Below are 26,604 nucleotides of genomic sequence, written 5' to 3'. Positions count from 1 at the left end.
CAACAATAATTCATCCTGTAGGTTACCATTAAGGTTAGCGTTAAGAAATATCTTAAGTGGAACTTCACTTTCATTAGAAATTACCACAAAGATGTATAGTATCGGTGGTTTGCAAGACATTTTGTAATTGAATATTATAAGAAGAAATAGTATCTTTACATTTCTTTCTTCTTACAGCTATAAACTGTTATTAAAGGGCAACTGAAACACGAGGGATATGGAGGCTGCCATATGTATTTCCTTTTAAGCAATACTAGTTGTCTGGCTGTCCTGCTGACCCTCTGCCTCTAATACTTTTAGTCACAGACCCTTAACAAGTATGCAGCAAATCAGGTGTTTCTGACATTATTGTCAGATCTGATAAGATTAGGTGCATCAAGCTTCTAGTGTGTTTCAGACACTGCTGCAGCCAAATAGATCAGCAGGGCTGCCAGACAACTGGTATTATTTAAACGGAAATACATATGGCAGCCTCCATATTCCTCTCACTTCAGTTGTCCTTTAAGTGCTCTCACTCACCATCCTCTCACCTCTCCCTCAATCCAGAAGCGATTGTACCTCTCTCGTGCACACGTAAAAAGCAGACCTCAGGTCCAAATTATAAATGCTGAAAATTTAGAAATGTAATCTTAGGCAAAATCGTGAATATAATGCAATGGTACTGAATCAGGTGAAAAGAAAGATGAAACAATAGAAAGATTAAGTGAGATTGTTTCCCTATGGTCAGGTAAAGTAATTATCACGTGGGACTGTTGGATTCCTGTTGGGAATTAAATCATTTCAGTACATATACAGTGCTTTAGACAACTGCTAGCCCTTCAAGGGAACTTGTCTCTTAAAAAAACATAAGCAAACCCTTACTTACCCACATAAAGAGAACCCTCTGGATGATCCATAGGCTTCCTGATCCACCTTGGAGCCTATCCCTGCTGTGCAGGATCCTTTTAATCATGTCTGAAAACTGCTTGTTGGATTTGTTCTCATGGCCACGTTCTTCTATGTGTACAAGCTTGGCTATACTGCACATGCACAAGTACCAGCTACATCTGCGCAGCAAGCTGAAGCTACTTGTTTATAGGTGGCTTAGGCTTACTGCACAGACATGGTTGTATACCAAAGAGGGTGCGGCCACAAATAAGAAGAGGACACAAGAAGCCTCTGGAACGTCCAGAAGCTTCCTACTATGTGGGTAAGTATATAAATTTTTTTAAAAAATTTTCAGGCTCACTTTAATGCCAGCAGTTGTGATTGAATAAGGGTGCAAGAGATTTCTCTCATCAGGCACTAAAGGTGTGTAAATAACATGCACTACAACTGTTATTCATATGGGCTGGGACTAATGACAGCTCAGCGATGCATACTGTTGCTATGTGGATCTGACTCGTCAAGTGTTGTGGTCCACTTGATCTAACCCGATCCTGGTACTGACGAGGCGTCAAATCTGGTCCTCCCTGTAAGTCTGCCATTGAATTTTGAGGTAATGGACGGAAGGCAGCTGATGATCCGACACCCAGTCGGTAGCACAAAAAAGTGCTCTCCGAGTACTATAGCTCTTTTGAGTATCAGAAAAACTTGCAAGCTGGGAGGCACACTGATGAAGAGATCACACTGCCCCCTTGCTTGTCCAAAGAACAAAAAATAGGACCATTATTATAGGTAAGGTAGATTCCTTGATAGGGCTAAACTCCACCAACCAGGATGTAAAAGCCATCCAATCAAAGCACAACCAGTCAGTTAGATTTTGACCTATAGAAGCACATTTAAAAGGCAGGAAGTGACATAGTATTTCATGTAGAGCTGTGCTCCAAGCACAGCCACATGAATACAACAATGAGTTAACTATCCCCCCCATTATAACAAGCCATGTGTCCGCGGCCATCTTGCCATCTAGCAGCTTGTGGTTAAATGAAGATTAGTCTATAAGACAATTTCCATTTACAAAAACCTGGTACAAAAACCCTCTTTGACAGTGGAAACGGTTTTAATCTCAGACGTTCCATTCAAGGGGTGATCAAGCCCTTTCAGGAAGGTTGGATTAGACTTTGATATAAACTGACACCATGTACGATTATTGTCCGATATGGCCCTAAATAGCTGCCTCAGCCGAGTTCAGTATAGTGTGTATAAGGCTTAAGACAGGAAGTTACATCAGACAATACTAAAAAGCAAACAGAACTTTTCAAATTTTATACCTAACTTGTATTTTGATTCCCCAAATAATCATCGTCCGGGACAAAAATCTATATAGATGTCTCACAACATCGCTGGCGTCCCTTTGAACAGCTGCATGTTTTGGATCACTCTTGTCTTTTATATTATATTTTCAAAGAGAATCTCCTTTCACTTCTAATTGCCCTCTCTATAGAGCTGCTTGGCAAATAACCAGCATTATGTCTGTACAGCAATTGTTACTGTACTGTTTTCATACTGTAAATAATCACAAAAGATTGATTTAGGTGACAGTTATTACTTGTGTGTACGAATGCTGCTGCATGTAGCTTTAACCAATACCACTCTGGAAAACTAATACATAATAGATAAAATATAACTTCTGCGTTCTGACTGGAATTTCACTGTATAATTGAAAATGCTCTTTCAGTGGATAATGAATTCACACCTCAGTAACTCTACATTTTGCGTGTAAATGGAGTGTAGCTTTTCTATTGAAAAGAAAAAAAAGAAAAGCTGTGTTTACTTCCAGCTCATTTCCTATTAAAGGAAATTTAGGATTTAATAAAGCAGCTTGAAATATTAGCATGCACCATTGATTAGGCGGTATAAATAGGCAATTTAAGCATTTGGAATTTCAAAATGAAATAATTGTGAGGCGGTGTAGGTATCTTGCCAAGGAAGAGACTTATGTGAGCCAGCTGGGCTCTGTGTGTAGAAGTTGTGCTAGCCCTGTGGTATTGCTGACCCCTCTGATGACACAGACAGTGCCTGCACACAGCAGAGAAAGTGGAGCCTGAGATCTCCTGGATGTATAAGCAGCTTTCTGCTCCACAGCTCTGAGCCCCTGCCACTCTCCTCATTCCTCCACATGCACACACGCGGCTCACAACTCAGATCTCTCTTTATCCATTGAACAATATTTATTGCCTCGCTTAATGTCCTTTGCTGCTTCTCTTGCTGACTATTTAGAGGGATGGAGATGAATAGATTTTAGCATCAGCAAGGACTGTTGCTGAAGGATAGAGGGATGTAGCAACATCTGGAAGTTTATGTCACCTGTGGGCTACAATGTTTTATTGTTCCTGCTGCTCTTTCAGAGAAGAAGATGTTTTATTTGGACAACAGCTAAAGAATTCAGTATTGGGTCTGCATCAATCCCCAGTGTGAAGTTTATTAGACATCTTCTTGCTGGACACATAGTGCTAGGACAATGCTTTTGGGGGACTGTCTGAGGTGCTTAGCTTATGGTTTTTACCTATGGATATTCCTGTTTCTGACATTTCTCAGAGGTAAGCATTGATTTCATTTCTCCATAGCTTTTACTTTGTTTGGTAAGAATGCATGCAGAAATATAGAATTACATACCAGCAATATTTCAGAAACAAATGCAGTTTTCCTCATTGCCTAATGATCACTTAACAAGCAGCTGTGGCAGCAGGGGTCAATGTCAGAGCGTTATCATTTACAAGTTCCCCAGCCGTCTCATGCTTTATGAATGAGCCTTCGAATTAAAATAGTTTGCCTTGAAAAGAGTCTCTCACATGGTCAGAGGGATCTGTGCAGAGAGTGGAATGGGGAACATGGTGCAATAATGTAAGATTAGGTTTGCCTGAAAGTTTTTCCCTGCAGAATGATGTATTCTTTGGCATGCATTGTGTATATTAGATCTTAATGCAGTGATAATTATATTATTATATATACCTATAAAGTGTTGTTTGCATCAGGTATAGAACAGACCTTACCAATGTTAGTTAACATGGCCATACACTTATCATTTGTTCCCTTCAATTCCCGACGGATTTTGATCGAATCTGCTAGAAATTGATGACTGCTCAATAATTCAGTTTTGGCCAAAAATCAATTGGATTGGTCAGGAGCACGGCAGATCGATAGCCCATAGCATTGCATCTTACAGTGCAATGCTGCAGTTGGATAGGTTTTAATATATTTCAGCAATCTGTGCCTAGTGTGTGGAAGGATTCAGAACCTCTCTGATCAGATTCAATCTGAAAGGGATTGATTTTTTGGCCACATCTGGTGCCGATCTATAAGTGTATGGGCACCTTAACATACTTGCATCTGCACATACAAATCCAATGCATACAATCTAGTGGAGTTTTTGTATGAGGATTTCTGTTCCACTTTCGTCCATTTTTGTCCATCTGTCTGTGCCACTCTCTATCTTTCTGCACACACACGTATCTGAACATCAGCAGAAGTTCTGGGAAGAGCCACAGAAATAATGGACATTGGTATATTGATTCCATTAATGTTATTGGCTTCTTTTAAACTCTTTTTTTTTAGGAACAATAACAGAAGGAGGTACGCTTTAAATCAGCCTTGATAAGTGATTCTATTGAAACGACAAATCAAACTTCACAAGTCACCTGGGGGTTATGACATCATCCACATGCTTTTGTAGTAAAACATGAGATCCTGATTTATGCCTAATATTAGGGCATGTAGTGGTTTGAAAGTGTTTGGTAAAAATAGTTGATGACTGTCCTCGTTACTCTGACCTGGGTCAGAACTCAGAAGCTTCTGTCTGAATGAACCAAATGGTATTATAATTGTACATGTGATAATTGCTTACAATAAGTTTTCCCAAGGAACATTATTTACATGCAGATGTGTAAACATGATAATTTTTTGTTGTCATTGAGGAACCTTTCTTGTTTCTTTGGCAACTATGTCTTCTTTGACATATTTTTTGTGTCCATTTTTTCAAGCTTTCAATAGAAATACTTTTCCATGCATCTTGTTGTAAGGTCCTTCAAACATGCTCTCAGCTGGTTGTACATTTTTCTTGGACCTTGTTATCCAAGACAACTCAGTGACCTGTGACATGGCAGACAGTTCCCCGTAGAAGTTAGAACCCTGTTGATCTCGGCACTGACATGGGGCTTCCCCAGGGCAAAGAACCTAAGTGACCATTGGCCTTCACATGAGTGTCCTGCAAGTCCTGCAAGAGGCAATAGGCCACCACCCTAAAGGGCAGCAGACTTAATTTATGTAAATAGCCAACAGGTCGTGAATCATGGGCCTATCTCCACCATTGTTAAAGGACCACTATCGCGAAAAAAGTAGGCAGTTAAAAAATGTGACAGATGACAGGTTTTGGGCTAGTCCATCTTTTTAAGGGGAATTCTCAGGGCTTTCTATGTTTTCAACAGCATTTCCTAAACAACAGTTTAACTGCCAAAATAGCAAGATACCAGCCGCCCTCCCTAATCACTTGCACACTATTATGTCAGTTATATTTTGCAACTGTTGTTCAGTAAATGCTGTTGAAAAGAAAGAAAGCCCTGAGAATCCCCCTTAAAGGAGTTCTTTCGTGAAAAAAGTAGGCAGTTAAAAAATGTGACAGATAACAGGTTTTGGGCCAGTCCATCTTTTTAAGGGGCATTCTCAGGGCTTTCTATGTTTTCAACAGCATTTCCTGAACAACAGTTGCAAAATTTAACTGATATAATAGTGTGCAAGTGATTAGGGAGGCGGGCTGGTATCTTGCTATTTTGGCATTTAAACTGTTGTTCATGAAATGCTGTTGAAAACCAAGAAAGCCCTGAGAATCCCCCTTAAAAAGATGGACTGGCCCAAAACCTGTCATCTGTCACATTTTTTAACTGCCTACTTTTTTCGCGAAAGAACCCCTTTAAAAAAATAGGACTGGCCCAAAACCTGTCATCTGTCACATTTTTTAACTGCCTACTTTTTTCGCGATAGTGGTCCTTTAAGAAGAACACAAGGGCAAACCCTGCAGTTTGGAAGGAACGTGACTGGGATAGGAGGATAGGAAACATAACTGGCAGGGCTAGACTGGAGTGCAGGTCTGGGTAGGCTTGACAGCGGGAGGACAGAAGCAAAGGAGACTAGCTAGGTTCAAGACTGGACTGACAAGCTGGCAGGACAAAATGAAGGCTGACAGACTGCAGACTGAATGTATACACTATCAGGACACATAATGGGGTAACATGTTGCAAAGTGAGCTGGCAGGCTGGCAGGACAGAGACAATGATAGCAGGGGCAGGAAAGGTGACTGACAAGGAGGGGGTGTCACAAAGGCCTCCCACAGAGGCCATGAGCAGGAGGGGGAAGCAGCAAAAGAAGCAGGGGCAGCGGGGACAGCAGCGGGGAGGGGGGCCAGAATCCCCCTCCCTCACCTGGGTCCCCTTCTTCTGCACTCCTCACCCTCCAGCTATGCGACAGGCGCGGCGGGTAGAGAATAACTCACCTCACTCCCGCGTTCCAGGCGCTGAAGCGCTGCATCACCATCATGTGCCACTGGTCTTAGCTTCAGTGCCGCTCACTATGCTTTCTGATTAGCGGAAGCACAGTGAGCGACATTGAAGGCGGTGAACTGTGGCATGTGACGGTGATGCAGTGCTCCAGCGGCTGGAGTCAGTGCAGGAGTGAGGTGAATTATTCTCTTCCCACCACGCCTGCCATATATTTGGAAGGGAGAGAGTGCAGAAGGAGGGGACACAGGTGAGGGAGGGGGGTCTGGGTAATATGTTACCCATATTCTACTATCGACTTCAAGGACCTAACTATCACATTACCCCTCCTTTACCTATGCCTCGGCTACACCATAATCGAGGGCCCATTGTTAGTACCGAACCCTGAGCACTATAAGTAACACCCCAGCATTCGGCTATTCTATAGCCAACTGTAGCCAAACCCTCAGCACCACAAGTAATACCCTACTCCCCGACACTTGACTATACTATAGCTGAGCACCATTTCTCACTCCTGAAGTACCACCCATTGTAGCCAAACCCCGTGCCACATTAGAATCACCCCCGCTGTAGCTGGGCCCCTGTTCCATATTAGAAGAATCTCCCACTCTAGCGGAACCCCCACACTGTATGTAACCCCATATACTATTTCTGAGTGACCACTGGTCAATCACTGTGCTAACCTCCTGTGCCCATATTACTCACCCGGCACTGAGCTACAGTATAGCCAAGAACCCATCACCTGCAACCACCGTGCGCCCCAAATTACCTGATGCTACCAAAGACACAAATTGCATTGTTGCCTATGAAAGAGCCCACATTAACAGATGCACCACATGCCCATATTATATGCTAAGATAAGCACATAAGTATTTGTTGGAGATACAACTGCATGTACTTTATATAGTACTGAGTATTAACACCACTAGACCAGTAGATGGCACTGTAGCAAATACTAAGGTTTAGGGCCTGTCTCCACTACACGCAGATTTGATGCAGATTGGATGCAGAATGGATGCAGAAAAACTGACTTCAATGAATTCCTATGGGCCTGTTTCCATTAAACGCGATTATTCTGATGCATATTTTTCCATAGGCAGTCATTGGAGTCAGTTTTTCTGCATCCATTCTGCATCCAATCTGCGTGTAGTGGAAACAGGCCTTTATAGACTCCAATGAATGCCTATGGGAAAATCTGCATCAGAAAAATCGCGTTTAGTGGAAACAGGCCCATAGGCAGTCATTGGAGTCTATAAAGGCCTGTTTCCATTCTGCATCCAATCTGCATCAAATCTGCGTGTAGTGGAAACAGGCCTTTATAGACTCCAATGAATGCCTATGGGAAAATCTGCATCAGAAAAATCGCGTTTAGTGGAAACAGGCCCATAGGCAGTCATTGGAGTCAGTTTTTCTGCATCCATTCAGCATCCAATCTGCATCAAATCTGTGTGTAGTGGAAACAGGCCCTAACAGTTATGTGTGTCAGTCTGAAAAAAAACGTTTTCTTTATCTCTTCCTCTCTCTTCACAACTGAGATGTCTGCTGTTACAGTTTACTGAAATGCTCTGTACGCTTGCAACTTAATCCAGCCAAGTAAACCAAGTTTTGCCTCATCACAAGCTGCTAGTGTCTTCTCTAACACATAACCAACAGTATTTTCATGCTGGATATACATATCTCTGTGCATTGTCCCTTCCTCTCTTTATTCCACTCGCTGGTCTCCATAATCACTTTGCAGACAGGAAGAGGCAGTCTTGCTGCAATATTCCCTCCTATCACCCTCCCATTCCCTCCTTGCTGTTGTGACGTGCATGCACGGTAGCATATTTTTAAAATACGCTTCCGCACACTTCCGTATTTTCAAAACAGGAAGTGAGTACAAGCGAGTGTCACTTCCTGTTTGGATCCTGTCCAGAAGAAGATTACCGCATACTAACAGGGTAATCCCAAAGGCCTGGTTTTGGCTGTGCACGGTCCGGCCGCACCGCTGCCGCCAATACTCAGTCTGAAGCAGGCCTCAAAGCAAGTCTGAAGTGAAAAAAAAAATCAAAAACAGACACTCACTTATGGAGAGGGAGGGCTCTGTGTCCTATAGAGCCTTCCTGTTCCTCCCATGGTCCCGTCATTTCAGTGCTGTTACTCCCGTTTTAATCTGCCACTACGGGAGGCTTCGGAAGGCTTTGGGAGCCCAAGTGCTCCTGAAGACAGGTGGCTCCATACTGCGCAGGCATGAGTGCGCTCATGCATGCTCGCAAATGCACAATACAGAGCCACATGTCTTCTGGAGCATTCGGGCTCTCGAAACCTTTCAAAGCCTCCTGTGGCAGCACAGACCAGTATTCGACCCAGTGGTACTGGAACGAGAGGTCTGTTTGGGGGAGGGGGTTCACTACAGACTTGTTTAAGGACCGTGGGTAGTGTTTTCTCAGGTCAGGTATACTTTTATAATTGTCCTTGGCCTGCAACTTGTATTTCATTCACCTCCAGACTGTATTACTTGTTTTTTTCTATTTAAATTACAAGCTTTTTTTTCCATAACTCTTTGCATAGGCACATAAAGTTTCTGAAAGACTGCAAGTCATTCACCTCTGAAAACCTTTATGAACAAATCACTTATGAGACTATCTGTGTACAATCTTAATTAACATTTTAGGTGATATGGTGAAGTAATGCTAGTTTTTGATTCTTTTGCTCTCGAGGCGCATTGGGATGGGCAAGGTATGTTCTGCAGATCTCTCTCATTCTTTCTGCGCCTGGTTTATTAATGCCATGCAAGGTAGCACTGTCCCACAGCTGGGGAAAAAAAGTCCCATTCATTGTTTTAAGAAAGAAAAAGTGCTGCATGCAGGTGCCTGTGTGCAGCGTGTACAGTGTCATATCAGCCATTCACAAAATAAACCCTGGCTAATGACTGCAGTGATTGTCAACAAGTATCTGGTGAAGCTGCTTTTCAAATATTGTTTTTTGCAGGGGAAATATTTATTATAAACAATACTTGAAAGGTTGAATAAAAATATTCTGTAGTGTTTTTTTGCTGTTGTTGTTTTTTTACATACAAAACAATCAGATATTTTGTATGCCCACTGTCCAATAATATTATTATTAATTTATAAAATGCCAACATATTCAGTAGCTCTGTACAAAGTAACAAACAACCATGGGATACATAATAATACAAACATTGGAAAACTAAAATATTGCCGTTGGTACATAACACAGAATTGGTAGATTTAGTAATTACAGTGACAAATAAAACAAGATGAACAAAAATGTGTAGCAGCTTCCAAGACACAGGGTGAGAGAGCCCTGCCCTTGCAAGCTTACAATCTAAAGAAATAGGGAGGAAACAAGAAATGGGGTAATATACAATATGTATACCTACAGGCGGTGTGTTTTAGGTTATAAAAGTGTTGTAGGTTATGTTTAGTAAGGAGTACAACTTGCCCAGAGGTTGAAGAGGAATGGCCTAAGTTAGAGCGTATGCTTGTATGAAAAAGTGAGGGAGCACTTAAAGATTTCAAAGGCTCCAGGGTGATGGATGTGTTTTGGAAGGGGATTCCAGAGGTGGAGTGAGACTCCTGAGAAATCTTGTATATGTGAATGTGTGGAGGAGATTCGAGAGGACAAAAGAAGGTTTTGTGCAGAGCAGAGATTTCGGTTTTGGAGATATCTGGAGGAGATGTACAGGAGAGAGAGAGTTTGTGGACTGCATTGTATGTTAGAGTTTAAAGTGAATCCTTCTCTTTAACTGGCAGGCAGTGAATACCTTTACAGATAGGAGGAGCAGACCAGGAGTAAGAAAAAAGATGAATGAGCCGAGCGACTGCGTTCAGTACAGATTCGAGTGGTACTAGTATGTTAGTTGGTAGTCCACAAAGTAGTATGTTTCAATTGTTTAGACAAGATATTATAAGAGCATGCACTAACATTTTAGTAGTGTCCTAGGTGAGAAAAGGTAGGATGTTGGATATGTTTTTCAGCTGGAGATTAAAAAAAGATGGTTACAGAGTAAATGTGTGGAATAAATGAGAGAGAGGAATCAAATTATATCCCTAAGCAATGTGCTTTGGAAACTGAATTTATAGTGGTGATATTAACATTTATTGTAATATCAGGCAGATAAGTGGACAAAGATGGAGGAAAAATGATTAGTTCCATTTACTTATATTACATTTTAAGAAGCAGGATGTCATGAGAGAGTATATTGCAGACAAGCAACAAGAAACACATGTAAGGAGGGAGGTAAGTTCTGGGGCTGAGATGTACGGTTGTGCATTATCTGCATTTAAAGGGAACCAGAGATGAACGTTTCACACAAAATAAACATATCAGTCAATAGCTTGTAAAGAATAAATGCTCTACCTGATAATTTCGCCGCTCTGGTGTGCCTTTTTTTGTGTTTTTTATTGCTTCTGCTTCTGGGTTATGAGTTGTTCTGGATGTGCTGTCTAGGCTATATGAGACTAGGCTGCTGTCTAGGCTATATGCAGCCTTTCATCTGTGTGTTTTCATTTTGGTATGTGCAGCTGCCTGTAGGAAGTCTCTCTCATAGAAAAGAAACTGCAGTCATCATCATTATCTATGCAGAGTGCACACAGAGCACACAGATCATATTGCAGCCACACTTGTCCGTTTCAGAGCTTCTCTCTGTCTAGGCTATATGTGTGTTTTCATTTTGGTATGATGTGCAGAGGCCTGTAGGAAGTCTCTCTCATAGAAAATAAACTGCAGTCATCATCAGTATCTATGCAGAGTGCACACAGAGCACACAGATCATATTGCAGCCACACTTGTCCGTTTCAGAGCTTCTCTCTCAGCAGCAGCAGCCCCTCCCATGTCATCAGAGCTCTCAGTATGCAAAGCAGGAAAGCTGAGCCAGGAGGGGGCAGGCTTGGGCTTGAAAAGACTCCACAGAAGAGTGACTCAGCTATAATGTTTCCAGGTCAAACCTAGATTGAAGGCTCAGTCTCAGGGGAAGGCTCAGGGGATTCTTATCACAGCTGATAACAGACTAATTAAGCAGATAAGAATGAAACTAAAAGCAGGGTAGGTTTTTACTGTCATGTTCCCACTTATAAATGTAGTAAAATACATGAGGGTGCTTTGTCTCTGGTTCTCTTTAAGTGGTATTGTAAACCAAATGAGGTTTTTATGGGGGTTTCAAACCTCCTCCCCCCCCCCTTCCCTCTCACACCCACATTTTTCCCAAAAGGGATGAGAAATACGTAAATAAAACTCAGATATGGGATCATTGTTATTTTTGTTCTGCAAGGAATAAAGCGGAAGCACAAAAACAAGCACAAAGACCCATTAATCTCTTCCATTGTTTTCCTGGCACACACTGACCAGGAGACCTGACATTACAAACAAACAAACAAACACAGAACACTTATAGCGCGCTTTTCTCCTGGCGGACTCAAAGCGCCAGAGCTGCAGCCACGAGGACGCGCTCTATAGGCAGTACCAGTGTTAGGGAGACTTGCCTAAGGTCTCCTACTGAATAGGTGCTGGCTTACTGAACAGGCAGAGCCGGGATTCGGATATTTTATGGGGGCAGAGCCGATATTCGACATTAGGATACTTTTTAGGATACTTTAATTTTCCCCTGAGGCTTCCCATATCGTCATTGTCTGTACCAATGAAATTCCTTGATAGAAAATTCAGATAAACTCTGATGGCAAAATCAATGATCTGTTCACGGGTTCTGCTTTCCTTGACACCAACCGATTAGGCTAATAACGCTTGAGAAGGAAGCTTATTGCCCACATTTTCCTTAGTAAGCTTTCTACACTACAGCTGTGCATACGTGTGGAGAAAGAGTACAGTAAGTATTCTACAGGTATCGCAAGGCACAACCTCCAGTTATTTGTTTTGATAAGTGATGCAGATGCAGCCAATGCAGTGCAATGGTGATAAATGAGGAAACATGCACCCACATGCGCTACTGTATTCCGTCTCCTCATGGGGGATTATGAGATTTTTTTCTTTTTAAAGGCACTCCCTGGAAAGGACCTATTCAAAGATACCATCCAGTCTTCCTATTTGCATGTACATTGTTTAAACAGTTGGACCGTGCCAATGTCGTGTAGGGAGTGCTTTTGAAAATAAAGAAAGGAGAAGTGCTTTTGAACAAAAAAAAAAGAAATGAGAACTGAAGTGAGAATGATATGAAGGCTGCCATATTTATTTTCTTTTAAGCAATACTAGTTGCCTGGCTATCCTGCTGAAACTCTGCCTCTAATACTGTTTTTAGCCATAGCCCCTAAACAAGCAAGCAGCAGATCAGGTGTTTCTGACTTGTTTGTCAAGTCTGACAGGATTAGCTGCATGCGTGTTTCTAGTGTGATTTAGACACTACTGCAGCAAAACAGACCAGCAGGGCTGCCAGTTAACTGGTATTGCTTAAAAGGAAATAAATATGGCAGCCTCCATATACCTCTCACTTCACTTGTCCTTGAGGCACTTTACACTTGCAGGTTAAACCTGTGTTGTGTTGCCCTTTGGAGCCTTGCACACTTATTTCAGTCTGATGCAGTGTACCAGAAGTATCAGATCTGATGCTGCAGGGCAGGGCTGCAGCGTGTTACCACATGCACCGCGTTTAGTCTATGCGCAATGCACCTAGTGTAAAGGACAGAGTGCTGTGTGTTGCTGCATCCATGCGCGCACCAAAAGGAATCCCAGTGACGTACTTTGTGTCCAGCAGGGATTACATCATTGAGCAGGGGCAGCGCTATGCATGGGACCCTGTTGGCGCACTCTGTCGCAGGGTCATATCATTGACATTTTTTGCGCTGCGATGTGCCAGGAGCATCGCACCACATTGCAATTCATAAAATAAGTGTAAAATCGACCTTAAACAAATATGTCAGCCTCCATATCACTCTCACTTCAGGTCCCCTTTAATGCTGCAGGTGCATTTAAAGACAAAGGATTGCATTTTGATGTCCACTGGCTTAGTTAATCAGGTTCTTAATCAGGTTGAATATTGCAAGAGAACTGTGAGAAAAGGGTGCAAGTCCATATGACATTTTCAAAAAACATACTTTTAAGGAAAAAGAAAAAAAGACATACAGTGAATTGATGAATATATCTTTATGCAGAATAAAGAAAGATAGAGGCCTGGTGTTGGCCTCCCATAAAAGGATAGTCTCTTGATGCTGTTTCTCTCCCTCCCAAAAAAAGAATAACGTTTCTGTGTTCTGTCCACATATTAATACAAGTAAAAGTCTCCTAGTCTCCAATACTTTCCACCCACTAAGAATTAAGTGGCCTAGTGCTCTACACAGCTAACCTAAAAAAAGTGTTCTGGTATAGTGCCTTTCTCCCAATGAAAGAAAAAAGAGGCCTCATGTTGCCCACCCACCCATAAAAGAACAAAGTCGTCTGGATATTTCTAACATTTCCTCCCAAATATAGAGCTGGTGGGAAACCATGGGGAGCTTGGAGAAGATGGTCCCTTTAAGATCTAAAAAGTGAACCTCTCCCTGAATGCAAAGCTGCATGAGTGGAGCTTGCTGGATCATCTCTCCTTCCTTCTGCTGGTGCATATCTATTGAAAACAACACTTAGAGCAAACACTGAAACTGCACAAATGTGATCGGTTGAAAAGGGCGCCCGAGCTGCCTGTATGAAAAGGGCGCCGCCATAGACATCAATGTTATTTCTGGAAATATGGGCTACAAGGTGTAGAAAAGGGCGCCCGAGTTTTGATATAGGCTACAAGCGGGCTCCCCTTTGTAGCCCATATTTTTTCGGCTACAAGGTTTTCGGCTACAAGCGGGCTCCCCTTTGTAGCCCGTATTTTTTTCGGCTACAGTAAGGTGCCCCTTTGTAGCCCATATTATTGCCTTTTTTTCTAGCCTAAGTTTTTATATGGGCTACAAGCGCTGGAAGCCAAATTATTTCATTCCCCCACTATCCATGGCGGCCTGGAGGAGGAATAGTAGTTTACACATCCCAGAGTTTTTTTGTAGTCGAAGTTTTTATATGGGCTACACCAGGCGCCTTTTTTTGTAGCCAAAGTTTTTATATGGGCTACACCAGGCGCCTTTTTTGTAGCCGAAGTTTATATGGGCTACACCAGGCGCTTTTTTGTAGCCGAAGTGTATATGGGCTACACCAGGCGCCTTTTTTGTAGCCGAAGTTTATATGGGCTACACCAGGCACCTTTTTTGTAGCCGAAGTTTATATGGGCTACACCAGGCGCCTTTTTTGTAGCCGAAGTTGGTATATATGGGCTCCACCAGGCGCCCTTTTTTACCGGCGCCCTTTTCATGTAGACCCGCACAAATATTTTGGGTATGTGGCCAGCTTGTAGCATGCATATCCAAGCTGAAGTGAAGCAACTTTAGTAAGAAAGAGAGTTGGCAATAGGTGGTATATACAGTGTTATACCGTATAAACAGGTCAGCATATACATATTTCTCAAATAACATACTAAGTAGGCAATTTGTCCTCCAAAACAATTGGGCAGTTGTGCACATCAAAAAACAACCAGCTAGGCCACAAAAATAATGAAGCAACATGATACATTACCTGTCCACTGACTCCGCTTGTCCTCCATTGGCTCCGGGTGCGCTCCATCCTCCATGCATGCGTGCCACGTGGTTGCCTAGTAACATGGCCACGTGTGTGACGTCTGACGTCATGCGCGCCCATACTGGGCAACCATGTGGGGCGCGCTTGTATGAAGAACGGAATGCATCTGGAGCCAGTGGAGGCCACAGACAGGTAATGTATCACTTGCACTGGGCACCAGGGGGACATTTAACATTAGGGGGGACAGCACCTCGGGTTTTGTCGCATTCATCACTCCTCCCGATATCGCATGCCATTACCGTAAGCACACCCAATCGAGCAAGTCAGCCCTACATCTTGCAGCATGTGCGATCGACTACAATTTCAGCCCAAAATTGGTCGCATTGCTGGTCCAGCATGCACTTGGCAGCACCGATTTTCATCTGATTCCATTATAATAACCGAATTGGAATGTCAATCGGCTGCCAAGTCGCCTGATGTATAGCTACTTTTAGGATAGGCTCCAGTAACAGATAACAGACCTTCACAACACACCCCATGACAGACCACAGGACCAGATGATAGACCACAACAACAGGTGCCAATAACAGACAGTGCCATAAGAAAAAAGGAAAGTAAAAGGAAAGAAAAAGGATCATCAACCGTTACTTAATCATTTGCCCCAGTACTGAGGTCCAGGCAAATGTCATTTCAAAAGGTGAATGATAGTTCAGTCCATAGATGGATTCTGATCTGACTATATTGTCTTGTAATGGCTCAGTAAAGCCATGTTTGTGAGTACAGCCACTGCTGAGGTGGCATCCCTTTGAATTATACTATCTTATTGCCAGGTAAGGGTGTAATGACCCACAACATGGTCACTTTAACATCTGTTTATTTAACGTACATTCCTTGTTGAGTTTTGTTCAGCAGACTGCAATTAGATATACTGTACATCTATCCTAGATATACTTGTGTCCTTGTACTACCTGTTTAACCTTGTTCTTGGTTTCTGTCTGCCATCAGTTTTGCCATCAGGTTTCCCACAGTTTGACACTACTTTTATTGTAACCCACCAATGCTGCAGTAATACAGGTCACCAGGAATATGAAATACATAGGTTAACAACTAAGAGAAGACAAGAATATGCTGTATTACTCTCCATAATTATGGGAGACATTATGCATCCCTGCTAACACTCCTCCTGCCCCCCATTTTTATTTATTATAAGCTCAAATTAAATATAAAACATAACCCAGCATGTAGAAATGTTTCCTTAGTACCCCTGCTTTAAAAACTTGTCTTTCAATAGGATGACATGTCTGTCCATAACTATATTGGCTAATACAGTATGACAATAACATTTGTTAACGTGGTAACATTTGATAACAGTTGTAGTCTTTGTACAGTTATCAATGGCTTTTAGGAATGAGCAAACTTGCTTCTATTCAAGGTCAAGGACAGTTTGGCTATATAAAAAACACTGAATCCACAAAACATTGAAGTCCGTGATGAAAAGAATCTGGTGGTTTTCATTAGCCTTTGGAAACCAAATACAGAAGTCACATTTTTTTTTTTATTAATATTATTTATATGCTCAGTACTTTACAGAGCTGTACAGAGATGTTTTGTCATTTGCCCAAGATTTAATTTAAGACCACAATGCAGTGCTACAGTGTTGTATTTTTTTCTAAACATTTTGTAGGTAAGGATAAGGTTACTCTGTACTCATCTCCCATTTCCCACTGTTCCATCAGCCTGCCTTGCAACAAGTGGCAGAAAATCCTTACCCCTCCCTCCCCTACAAAGGACTGGTGCTCAAATCCAAGGACATGAGACTCTTCAGATATCTTCAGAAAATAATTATAATAAAGGTTCCTAGGGAAATAACAAAGAGTCATAATAAACACACACTTTCAATAGATATTGTGCTTGTACATGAAAACCCATTGCACTTCAACTTATTTAAATACAAGGGGCTTGATTCACAAAAGAGTGCTAACTGTTAGCACGAATTTTCGCATTGCACGCGATCACGAATTTTCGCGCGAAATGATAACGTTTTCGCACGCAAACGCGATTTTTCACACAAAATCGATATCGTTTTCGCATGAAAATTCGCGTTTGCGTGCAAAAACGTTATGGTTTCGCGTGGAAATTCACGATCGTGCGCAATGCGAAAATTCACGTGAAAACGGCAGTGCTAACAGTTAGCACTCTTTTGTGAATCAAGCCCAATGTAAGCAATCACCTTAAATTGTTCTATTTGTAAAAGTAATTCCTTTCCTTTATTATGTATGGCAGCTATTAACCAAGCTGTGCTTTCTCTAAAGGAATGACAGCATTGCATATGAAGGCTAGAACAGTCTGAAGCACTGCTAAATGGAGTAGCAGACAAAGGAAATTAAATCTTATTTGCAAATCAGTTATCAAGGAAGAGTTACATGATGCATTAAAACTTCCCCCAAGTTATCTACTACAGTTAATTAAGAAAGTAGAATCTACTCACTTCGGAAGGAAGTGTCCAGAACTTTATTTGTGCAAAGATATGGCAGTAAAATAGCTACATGTCCAAAGTCATAGCCCCATGAGTGGATGTTCATCCTTATACCAATTAACCATTTTTACCATAAATGCAGTAGTCTTGCCTATCCTTAAACCTGCTACTTTCTTAGGTGGCAGCCTGGGAGGAAGTAGCGTCAGACACTAGAGAGAGAAGCATCCGCTCTGGAATGCACGGAAGGTATGGTTGTCTGCCGCTGCCTGCCGCTGCAGACATATAGTTATTGAAGCTGGAGGGGAGCGCAGAGGGGAGAGCCCGAGGTGAGGGAGGGGGGGGGACCGTCCCTCCTCCCCGCCAAGTGTGGCCATAGCTTTCCCCTCATGCTGCGACCCCTCCAGCATTCCAAAACGGCCCTAAGGGGGCCCTGGGGGGGGGGGGGCTGCAGCCCCTATTGTTACGCCCATGAGTTATATTAACAAGCCATTTGTACTACAGGTGCAAAAAAAGGATGTTTATAAATGTCCATTTTGCAGGAAGTGGTTAAACAATGATAATTACCTGGCAGTTCTGCCGATCGTTTGTGGCATCAGTACTGTCTGAATCACACACCTGAAGCAAGAATGTGGCTAATCCAGTCAGACTTCAGTCAGAACACCTGATCTTCATGCATTAGAAACAAAGTACCCAAGAGAAACATGACCAATGGGTCTAGTCAAGTTGACATACTACAATATGTAGAAGTGATCCCCTTGTGTGTCTCCTTTTAAGATGTAAGTCTTATTTGTAGGCAGACAGGGGGCCATATGCAATTCTGTTTTTTTTCGCCTGAGTTTTCTCCTAGGTGATAAATGCCTTTTACACCCCCAGAAAGCAAACAAATACTCAACATAATTTTGACAGTACTTTTTCACCTACTTTTTGGAACTTTTTCCCATTGCAAAGTGCTAAAAAGTTTATTTAATTGAAGATGAAAAAAATATCTCCAAGGAGAAAACTAAGGAGAAAAAGGGAATTGCATATGGGCCAGGGACCTTAAAGGGGATGAACTATAGACAAAACCTTGTCCTCAACCTCAATAGGTAAGTATTGACCCAAATCATTCAATAACCAATTTAAACATCAAGTTATTATAAATTAAAAAAAAAAAATATTCACATAAATACAAATACACAGAATCTGCATAGCCATTACAGCAAAGTCACGATTAAACAGTTTACAAACATTATTGTAACGATTGCGGAATTATTTCCGTGGTCAGCGCACAAGATGTGCGCTGACACTGCGGAAATCCTCCACAAACGTGTAATTTAGCAGAACCCAGCTATGGTGCTATGCACCTGTAGAGGGAAATTCCCACCGGCAGATGGAGCTGTGGAGTGCAGAGGAACACAGCCTCTGCCCTGCCACAGATGTCAGATGGGAATTGCACGAGTTGAAGCAATGCAGAGCAAGATAGCCCTTAAAGAGAGAGAGAACACATAAACAGAATGTATGTGTGTCCACCAATCTAGTCGCCACCCAGCGACGGTGAACACACAGCAGTGGAAACGAAGTGGGAACGCAATCACAAGATTGGCGATTGCCAATAGTGACACAAGACCGAATCAGACAGAGCACAAGTGTAGCAGGAAAGACACAGCAAATAACAATGATCTGAACATCAAGGAAAATAACAAACGCTAGCTAAACGCGAACACCGCACTCATTCGCAACAGCGAACGCGTTAAAGACACGATCACCACGCGTTAGGCGCCCAGTGATAAGCGTGCCACCCTAACTAACCAAAATAACACAAACACGAAAATAGAGAACACGAACGCTTGCTAAACGGTTGCCACACTGAGCCCACAGCAAGCGTTCGTACCAGACAAGACAGAGAGAGGGAGTAGCCAGCAGCAACCGCAGCTCTGGCCTACACTCCCAGACAGAGTACAGAAGGAACCACCGCCACTACCGCTAGGGCGGATGCGATCCAGACAGGCAGACAGATGGGGCTTCCAGTAGCAACCGCTGCTCTGGTTAGCACCCCTAAGGCAGAACGATTTCCTGTCGACCGCCGCTGGTGACAAGACAATCGCAAGAGACAGACAGATATAAGGCAAGACAGATAATACAACCTGACTATGCTAGAAGGGATGCCTAGTGCAGTCCCAAGGAAATACTCTAAGATAATCTTAGCAAACAATAGCAAAAGGCTGATACTCCAGGTGAGTCAGCAGGAACAAACCAACATGACCAGCAAGGAATTCTGGGAGAGAATGGTATTTATATTGCAAACCATCAAAGGAAGCAGCTAAGCAATTTGCATGACAAGTATATGCAAATTCCTCAGCAGCAGAGCAACTCTGACACTTGCAAAGTGAAGACAGGTCTCTTTTCCAGAGACCTGCAGCACTCAGACCTAAAGAATGGTCAAACAGCTGTCTGCCTGTGCAGACAGCTGAGCAGATCATTACAATTATGCATAGTTCACAATAAGGGTACCATGAAACTGGAAATTGTCCCTTATATCATGTCCACCATTATATAAGTATCATAGTAATCCTCTTTGTGACAAATATATCCATATATTTGACACTTAGTTTATGTACAGCCGAAATAAACAATCAATTTTCTCTTCGCGTTTCATGAAACATCGGACCATATAATATTCACTTCTTCTGGAGTAATGACTTTCCCGGCTAAATTCTATCACATAATTGGCTGGAATCAATCAAAATCTCAGGAAAAAGTTATGCTTCGTAGCAGGATTCAAATAATCACAGTTATGTGAAATTAGAAGTACATGAAGAACCCACAGTACGCAGGTAATTTCCTTATTATGAAGATTCAAGTAAGCCAATGTTTGCTGTCGGCTGTCAGCATGACCACATGGAGTCTGAAGATATGGCTCAGCATGCATCAGAGGCAGAGGATCAGAAGGACAGCCAGGCAATTTGCATTGTTGAAATAAATCAAAATCTATATTCCTTTCACTTCAGATGTGCTTTAAAGTTTGAATGTTTATACAAAAAGTTGAATTTCCTGTGAGATTCATTAACATCAAAAGTGCACAGTGGCGTACCAATAGGGGATGCAGGGCCCAGGGAACAGAGGAGTCTACTAGGGGCCCTCCTCTATCCATCTTATTAGCTTTTCATTGGTGCTATGCTGGTAATGAACACCTCTATATATGCATTGCATAGTGGTCATTCTTAATATTTTTTTTTATTTACTAAACGTTGCTTTTTCTACCTATATTAACATTCTCAACAAACTGGTTCCTTACTCTAAATACACCTCTTTGACACTGCAGCTGTCATTAGTAGGTTTAATGTAAAACTCGCACTGGGGCCCCAAGCTCCTTAGCTACGCTACTGAAATTGGACATTATATTAGGGTGTTTTTCATCAAACTTGAAGGTGCAGTTGGTTTGAAATTACCCCAGGGGTTTAGAGAATTGTAAAATGTACTGCATCTCTTTTTGGGCCAAACAAATGCAGAAGTGGAAAACAAGGTAAGGGAAAAGTGTCTCCTCATGAATATCTCTAGGATGACCTAGGTGAAGGAAAATAAGTTTGGATTCTCCAAGGTAAAATGAGATTCAGCAATAAGATATGACAGTGGACACAGCCAGAAACAAAAAGAAAGTGCACAAAATCCAAATGTTTTGTTGGATTACATTTGATGCCAACCTACAGCAAGCAGATGACTTATTCACATCCAGTAATCTCTAGAGGATTAGGCCACAAAGGATTCATATTATCAAATTGTAAAATTGCCAGAAGCCATAGGAATTGCACAGAGAGGAGAAGCCAAGTCAGGATTATTATAACCCCATGATTTCAGTGCGTGAAACTGAGAAAAATAATAATATATATACTGTATATGGACGTTTGTATGTGTGTATATTTGTGTGTATATGAGTGTGTGTTTAGGTGCTACCATCACTCGACAACACCTTGACCAATTTCAACAAAAATTGGTATATAGATTCCTGACTACCTGGGAAGATCTATTCTGGGGGTCTCACATATATATGTTATGGCCAAAACCAGAAATCGGCCAAAGTGGGAAGTGGCCAGCCACTTCTAGAACTGGCTGATTTGACGTCGGCCACTGTCCAAAATGCTGGGGATTTCTGAAATTGGCCGGCCAGTTTGCAAAGTGGCCAAAGTCAACTGGCCAAAGTCCAAAATGTAAAAGTCGCAGAACATCCCGGGTCCTGTCCGGCAGCATGAAAGGCACTCAGAAACTTCCTCTCTGCTGTGAAACATACACAATAGCATAATAATCTTTAAAGAAAAACATTTCGTTGTTACAGTTGATACAAATCCTGCAATAATTCTGCAGTGTGTCTACATCCTGCTTTCATGGAAGCAAACATTTCTTTGTTACAGCTGATACAAATCCTGCAATAAATCTGCAGTGTGTCTACATCTTGTTTTCATGGACGCAGACATATTGTTAACATCCTGTGCTTTATCTGCTGTGGCAGTCAGGTAACATGGGGAGACATCAAATTACAACTTGTGATTAGTCACAGATGAGGGGGAATTAGACAGGATAAACTCTCTAAATATTACAGGGTGCATTCCCTGTTTTCTTACTTCTGTCCTGTGCAAGAGTTCAGGTCCACTTTAAGGCAGCGGTGGGGAGCAGTCGAACACGTAGAAGATGGAGAGAAGGCATAGAACCGGAGACGGAAGGTGGCGGGGGAATCAGCTGCTGCCAGCAGCGCATGAGCCAGCCCCGGGTCTTTGCAGGAGAGCGTAGAAAGCAGCTGCAGCTGGTCTGACGACAAAATTCCGGCATGAAAGGCAGCCCCATGCAGGAGAGGGGTGAGGAGGACCAAGGGGAAGGCGGTGGTGGCGGCAGCAGGGGAAGGCAGGGAGAGGAGGTAATTTGCGGTGGGGAACAGAACTTCAGGACTTGGCCGGCCATATCTAGACATAACGCGTTCTGGCCGGCCAAAGTCCGCAAAAACTCGCCGTTTCGCACAGTGGCCGCTTCAGTCAGCCACTTCTAGCTTTGTCTGGCCAGAACCTGAAGTGGCAAGACTTCGGGTTCTGGCCCTAACATATATACTATTTGTCTCTATATACTCGCGTGTAGGCCTAATTTTTTAGCATAACAATGTGCTGAAAAGTTACCCTCTCGGCTTATATGTGAGTCAGTGGAGCAAAACAGATGGTGGAGCAGGTTTTGTTACTGGCAGAAGAGTGTAAGGATTGTGCACTAGTGATCCTGCTCTTACTAGCTTGCACCCTGCTGTGTCCGTGTCCTCCATCCCCTGCAACATGTTGTGCAAAGTGCGTACGAGAGGATTCCCCGCCGGGAGACTTGGGCGCAAGATACAGCCTGTTTGGCTTATCCTGCTGCTGCACAAGTTCACAGAGATGCTAATTACTATTCCCCCTCCAGGTCGACGTGGATGGTGGGGAATGATGTAATTCGTCTTCCAGATATTGCTGGAGGCCAAATTACAGCGTTTTAAAAAGTGTGCTGCTCAAGACTTCCTGTGTCCCCTGGCTTGTGGAGCAAAGCATGCCAGCAACGGGTCAGCGGTGCAATGATCAGGGATTCTTCCTGTGTGGCAATAGTTGTGTCTCATATCTATGATGCCATCTAGGGGCTTCTTGAGACACAGCTGTATGATCCTGGGGCACATCTGGCTATTGGGACAGGGGCTGACTTGTACTGGGGAAACATCTGGCTACTGTGGAGGGAGCTATATTGGGGAGCGGGCTTATACGCAAGTCAATCACTTTTTCCTGGTTTCTGAGGGAAAAGTGGGTACCTCGGCTTATTTGCTTTTTAAATAATGAAGATGCATGCTACCAAAAAATAACTTACATTAATTTAACTATATTAACTTGTGTTAAATCATGCTTGGTTTGGTTTCATAGAGGTAGAACTCCGACCCCCCTTTTTATATTATTATGCCACCCCTTCCACCCAATTCCCAGTAGAAACATCTTAATTGTGTGATGTTAGTGGTTCTATTTTTCTGTTGTTTTGTGTATGATAACCTTGTTAGGACTATACGATGTACATCAGAGATTGGGGAAGGGGGGTCTGGGGACCATGGTAAGATAAAGGGGGGGAGGGGGATCTGGGGACCAGGATCAGGACTTCCTGTTTTCACAAACAAAAATCCAGGCTCAGAGAAGTGGGTATGAGGCAGTAATTTATCAGCATAAATAGCTGATGCAGCACATATCAATGGACATAGCAAACGTTCAATCTTTCATATCCACAAGATATTTGAACCTGCCCAGGAATGCATTCCACATAATAGTTCACTTCATTATCCAGGTGCTGTACAGTACCATGTGTGACATAGGTATTATCTCATCACACCACAGTACTGTTCAATATATGCTGCTAGTCCACACAGGTGATTCACATGGTGTTGCTGGGATCTGTATTCTATGGAATGTGTCTGTGAAATGAACCAGAAAACATCCACTATTTTTTCCAGAGATTTCCGGCTTCCTCGGGGCTAAAAAAAAAAGCCTGGTGTGCATTGCCTATCTAATGGTCTGTTTTAGTCACCACCTTGACTTTTGTTGATATCTGCATCAATTTGTGTGATTTTTTTTTCTTACATCTCTAGCAGAAACGTAAATTTGATATTGCACATGTAGAAAAAAGATTTACATGTTATTGTTTAACTGTTTCTTTTACTATTGTTTGAGGCATTACAGTAAGGTTTGAGTTGTCTTTAGTATAGAACTTCTAATTGCATTCCTGTCAGTGACAGCACTGTTTATGCTAAGTGAAGGTGTCGCTTATTATGGTAATTGTGCCTTCAATCTATCCACAGGTGTGTGCTGGAAAAACAAGATATTGTAAGAATCATATCTTTTAATGGCTAACTGAAAACATTTTTCAACAATATTTTTTCCTACCTACCTAATTATCATCAGTACAGAAACGAATGCTATCCACAGGTGCAGAGTTTGTCAGAGTTTGTGAAGGCAGTAGCACTGAGAATACTTAGGCGTTCCACCTGTATCCAGCTTTTGTCTTTCACTGTGGCAGCCACTTGCTCAGATTTCATTTTGTCCTGCAAATTGTTTTCGTGTACTGATTGCAGCTGTGGTTGGAAGTGTGCCCGTTATATTTCTTGTCACCATGCGTAACAAATAGAAAAAGGCAAGTTTAGAAGCAACTGTAAGCAAACTGCTCAAGCAAATTTTCATTCCATTGGTATGTATGGATGCATGCTGACAGTTGATGCCTACTGTAATATGCTATTTACATTTACTTCTGTTGTATAGTGTTGATTGCTTCTCCCCTCCTGACTCCTTTTCACTCTACACAGGCGCCATGCAACCAAAAAAGAACTTTTTCTGTTATAAGAACAGAACAAGTATGAAAAAAAGGATTTACTTTGCAGGAAAATAAGTAAACACAACTGAGCACAGTCTGTATGGTGCAGAAAACCCTTGTTGGCGAGGGTATCCCAAAGTTCAAGTTCTAGTGTTGACATTTTCATGAATAGTTGAAGGGCTGCCGCAGAAAGGCCATACAGCATCCTTATCTCAATGTGGACACTTGTCCTAGTAAATGCTGTCCAAGGTGTTACTTATCTCCATTATGGGGATTACCTCTTCTTGTTGAAACAACTCGGAAATGGGACACAGGCATGGGACACAGGCACAGACATACAACTAAAAACCCCTTCTTAAAATTTTAATCGCCCATTTAATCCCCTTACTTGTGCGTGTCACAAGCTGTGCATCATCGGCAACTCCTTGCTCAAGAAGCACTAAAAAATATGGGGACTTCAAAGCAAATCTACGGTATTGCAAACCAGCTGCTACGGATTTATGATGTAAATGCACATGCAGCTAAATGCAAGTGCTTTGCTAAATGCACCTCAGTGTGCAGAAAAGCAGAAATGGACAAATTAAAGAAAACTGCTGCCAAGTTTGCATAAATGCTTTGGAAGTAATTTGAGTCCTTTGCTACTACATGTATTGTATCTGCAATTACAGAGGGTCTCTCCCTCAACCACAGTATTGACTCTTTATTGTTCCTGTGCTGGTAATAATAACTTCTATAGATTATTTGAATAATAGTAAAAAATAACAAACTGTTCCCCATCCCCTTTTTACATCTCTGACACTGTGGTTGTCCTTGGCAGGTTTTGGTGCGCTGTATCAATTGTTATGTATAGAGTGCTTGGGGGTGGCCCAATGTAAAACTTGCACTATGACCCTTAGCTCCTTAGCTACGTCACTGATCCCTGCTATCTACTGAACTAAGACTTAGGGCTGGGCCGAGGCAGAGGTAACAGAGGCTCCAGCAGCATAGGATCGGGGTGCACAACTCATTCAGCTATCATTCCCCTATTGTGTTTGAAGCAGAGAGAAATAAGAAAAGGGGATACACTGCAGTGACTGCAAGCCAGAAAACTTGAGATTAAGGTGTTGGGGGCCCTGGGGCACCTTATAGTCTAATAGCAATCAGTGTGTGAAGGCTGGGGTGGGAGGGATAGAGGGGCGCACTTTGGTGTCTCAGCCTTGGATGCTGGAGGACTTTGTCCTGGCTCTGCTAAGACTTATTATAAATAGATAGATAGATAGATAGATAGATAGATAGATAGATAGATAGATAGATAGATAGATAGATAGAGAAAGTTGTTAATTTGAGAAATTTGGTTAACATGCACATAATCTCCAGATATTATACATAATAACCAATACTTTTAATTATTTGACAAATAATATTTTAAATAAATAATCGCCTTAACATGTTATTATGAATATTATTCAGCATCCTTTGCTTAGTCTGATAAAGCTCACATCTATGCAGGTTTGAACCCGTCTTGGTTGCATGTGGCCTCAATCACAGGTGGTCAAGGGTTCAAGAGATGGAACTGTAAGGGAAAATGCCTTTTAACAAAATGTAAATAAAACATTGCATTTTGTATTTCACAAGCCCTAATAAAAACACTATATTATAATGTATTATAATGTATCACTACAGCCAAGAGGGTTTGGTTGTTATGTAAAATGAAAAGTTAATATCATGATTTGCACATCCTAATTACATTAACTACTTGTACTGGTTATTTTTTAAAATTGCTGGTATTTATGCACACTATTAATAGATTACTCAAATTAACACACACACACGCATGCACACGCGTGCACGCATGCACGTACGTACGCACACACA

The 26,604-nt window shown here is 42.1% G+C and overlaps 1 protein-coding gene across 1 annotated transcript in view; it reads left to right on the top strand.

Annotated features, from left to right (window-relative positions):
* The first annotated feature begins 2,923 nt into the window (after positions 1-2,923).
* Positions 2,924-26,604, top strand: part of LOC137506082 (neuronal acetylcholine receptor subunit alpha-7-like) — a 237,989-nt gene continuing 214,308 nt past the window's right edge. Inside the window, exon 1 of the mRNA XM_068233573.1 lies at positions 2,924-3,461. Within this exon, the coding sequence (XP_068089674.1) occupies positions 3,383-3,461 (79 nt within the window). The 5' untranslated portion in view covers positions 2,924-3,382. The remainder of the gene's footprint in view (positions 3,462-26,604) is intronic.

This window comes from Hyperolius riggenbachi, chromosome 1 (assembly GCF_040937935.1).
Source record: "Hyperolius riggenbachi isolate aHypRig1 chromosome 1, aHypRig1.pri, whole genome shotgun sequence".
NCBI lineage: Eukaryota > Metazoa > Chordata > Amphibia > Anura > Hyperoliidae > Hyperolius > Hyperolius riggenbachi.
The sequence above is the reverse complement of the archived record's forward strand: the minus strand, read 5'-3'. Positions and strand labels throughout refer to the sequence as shown.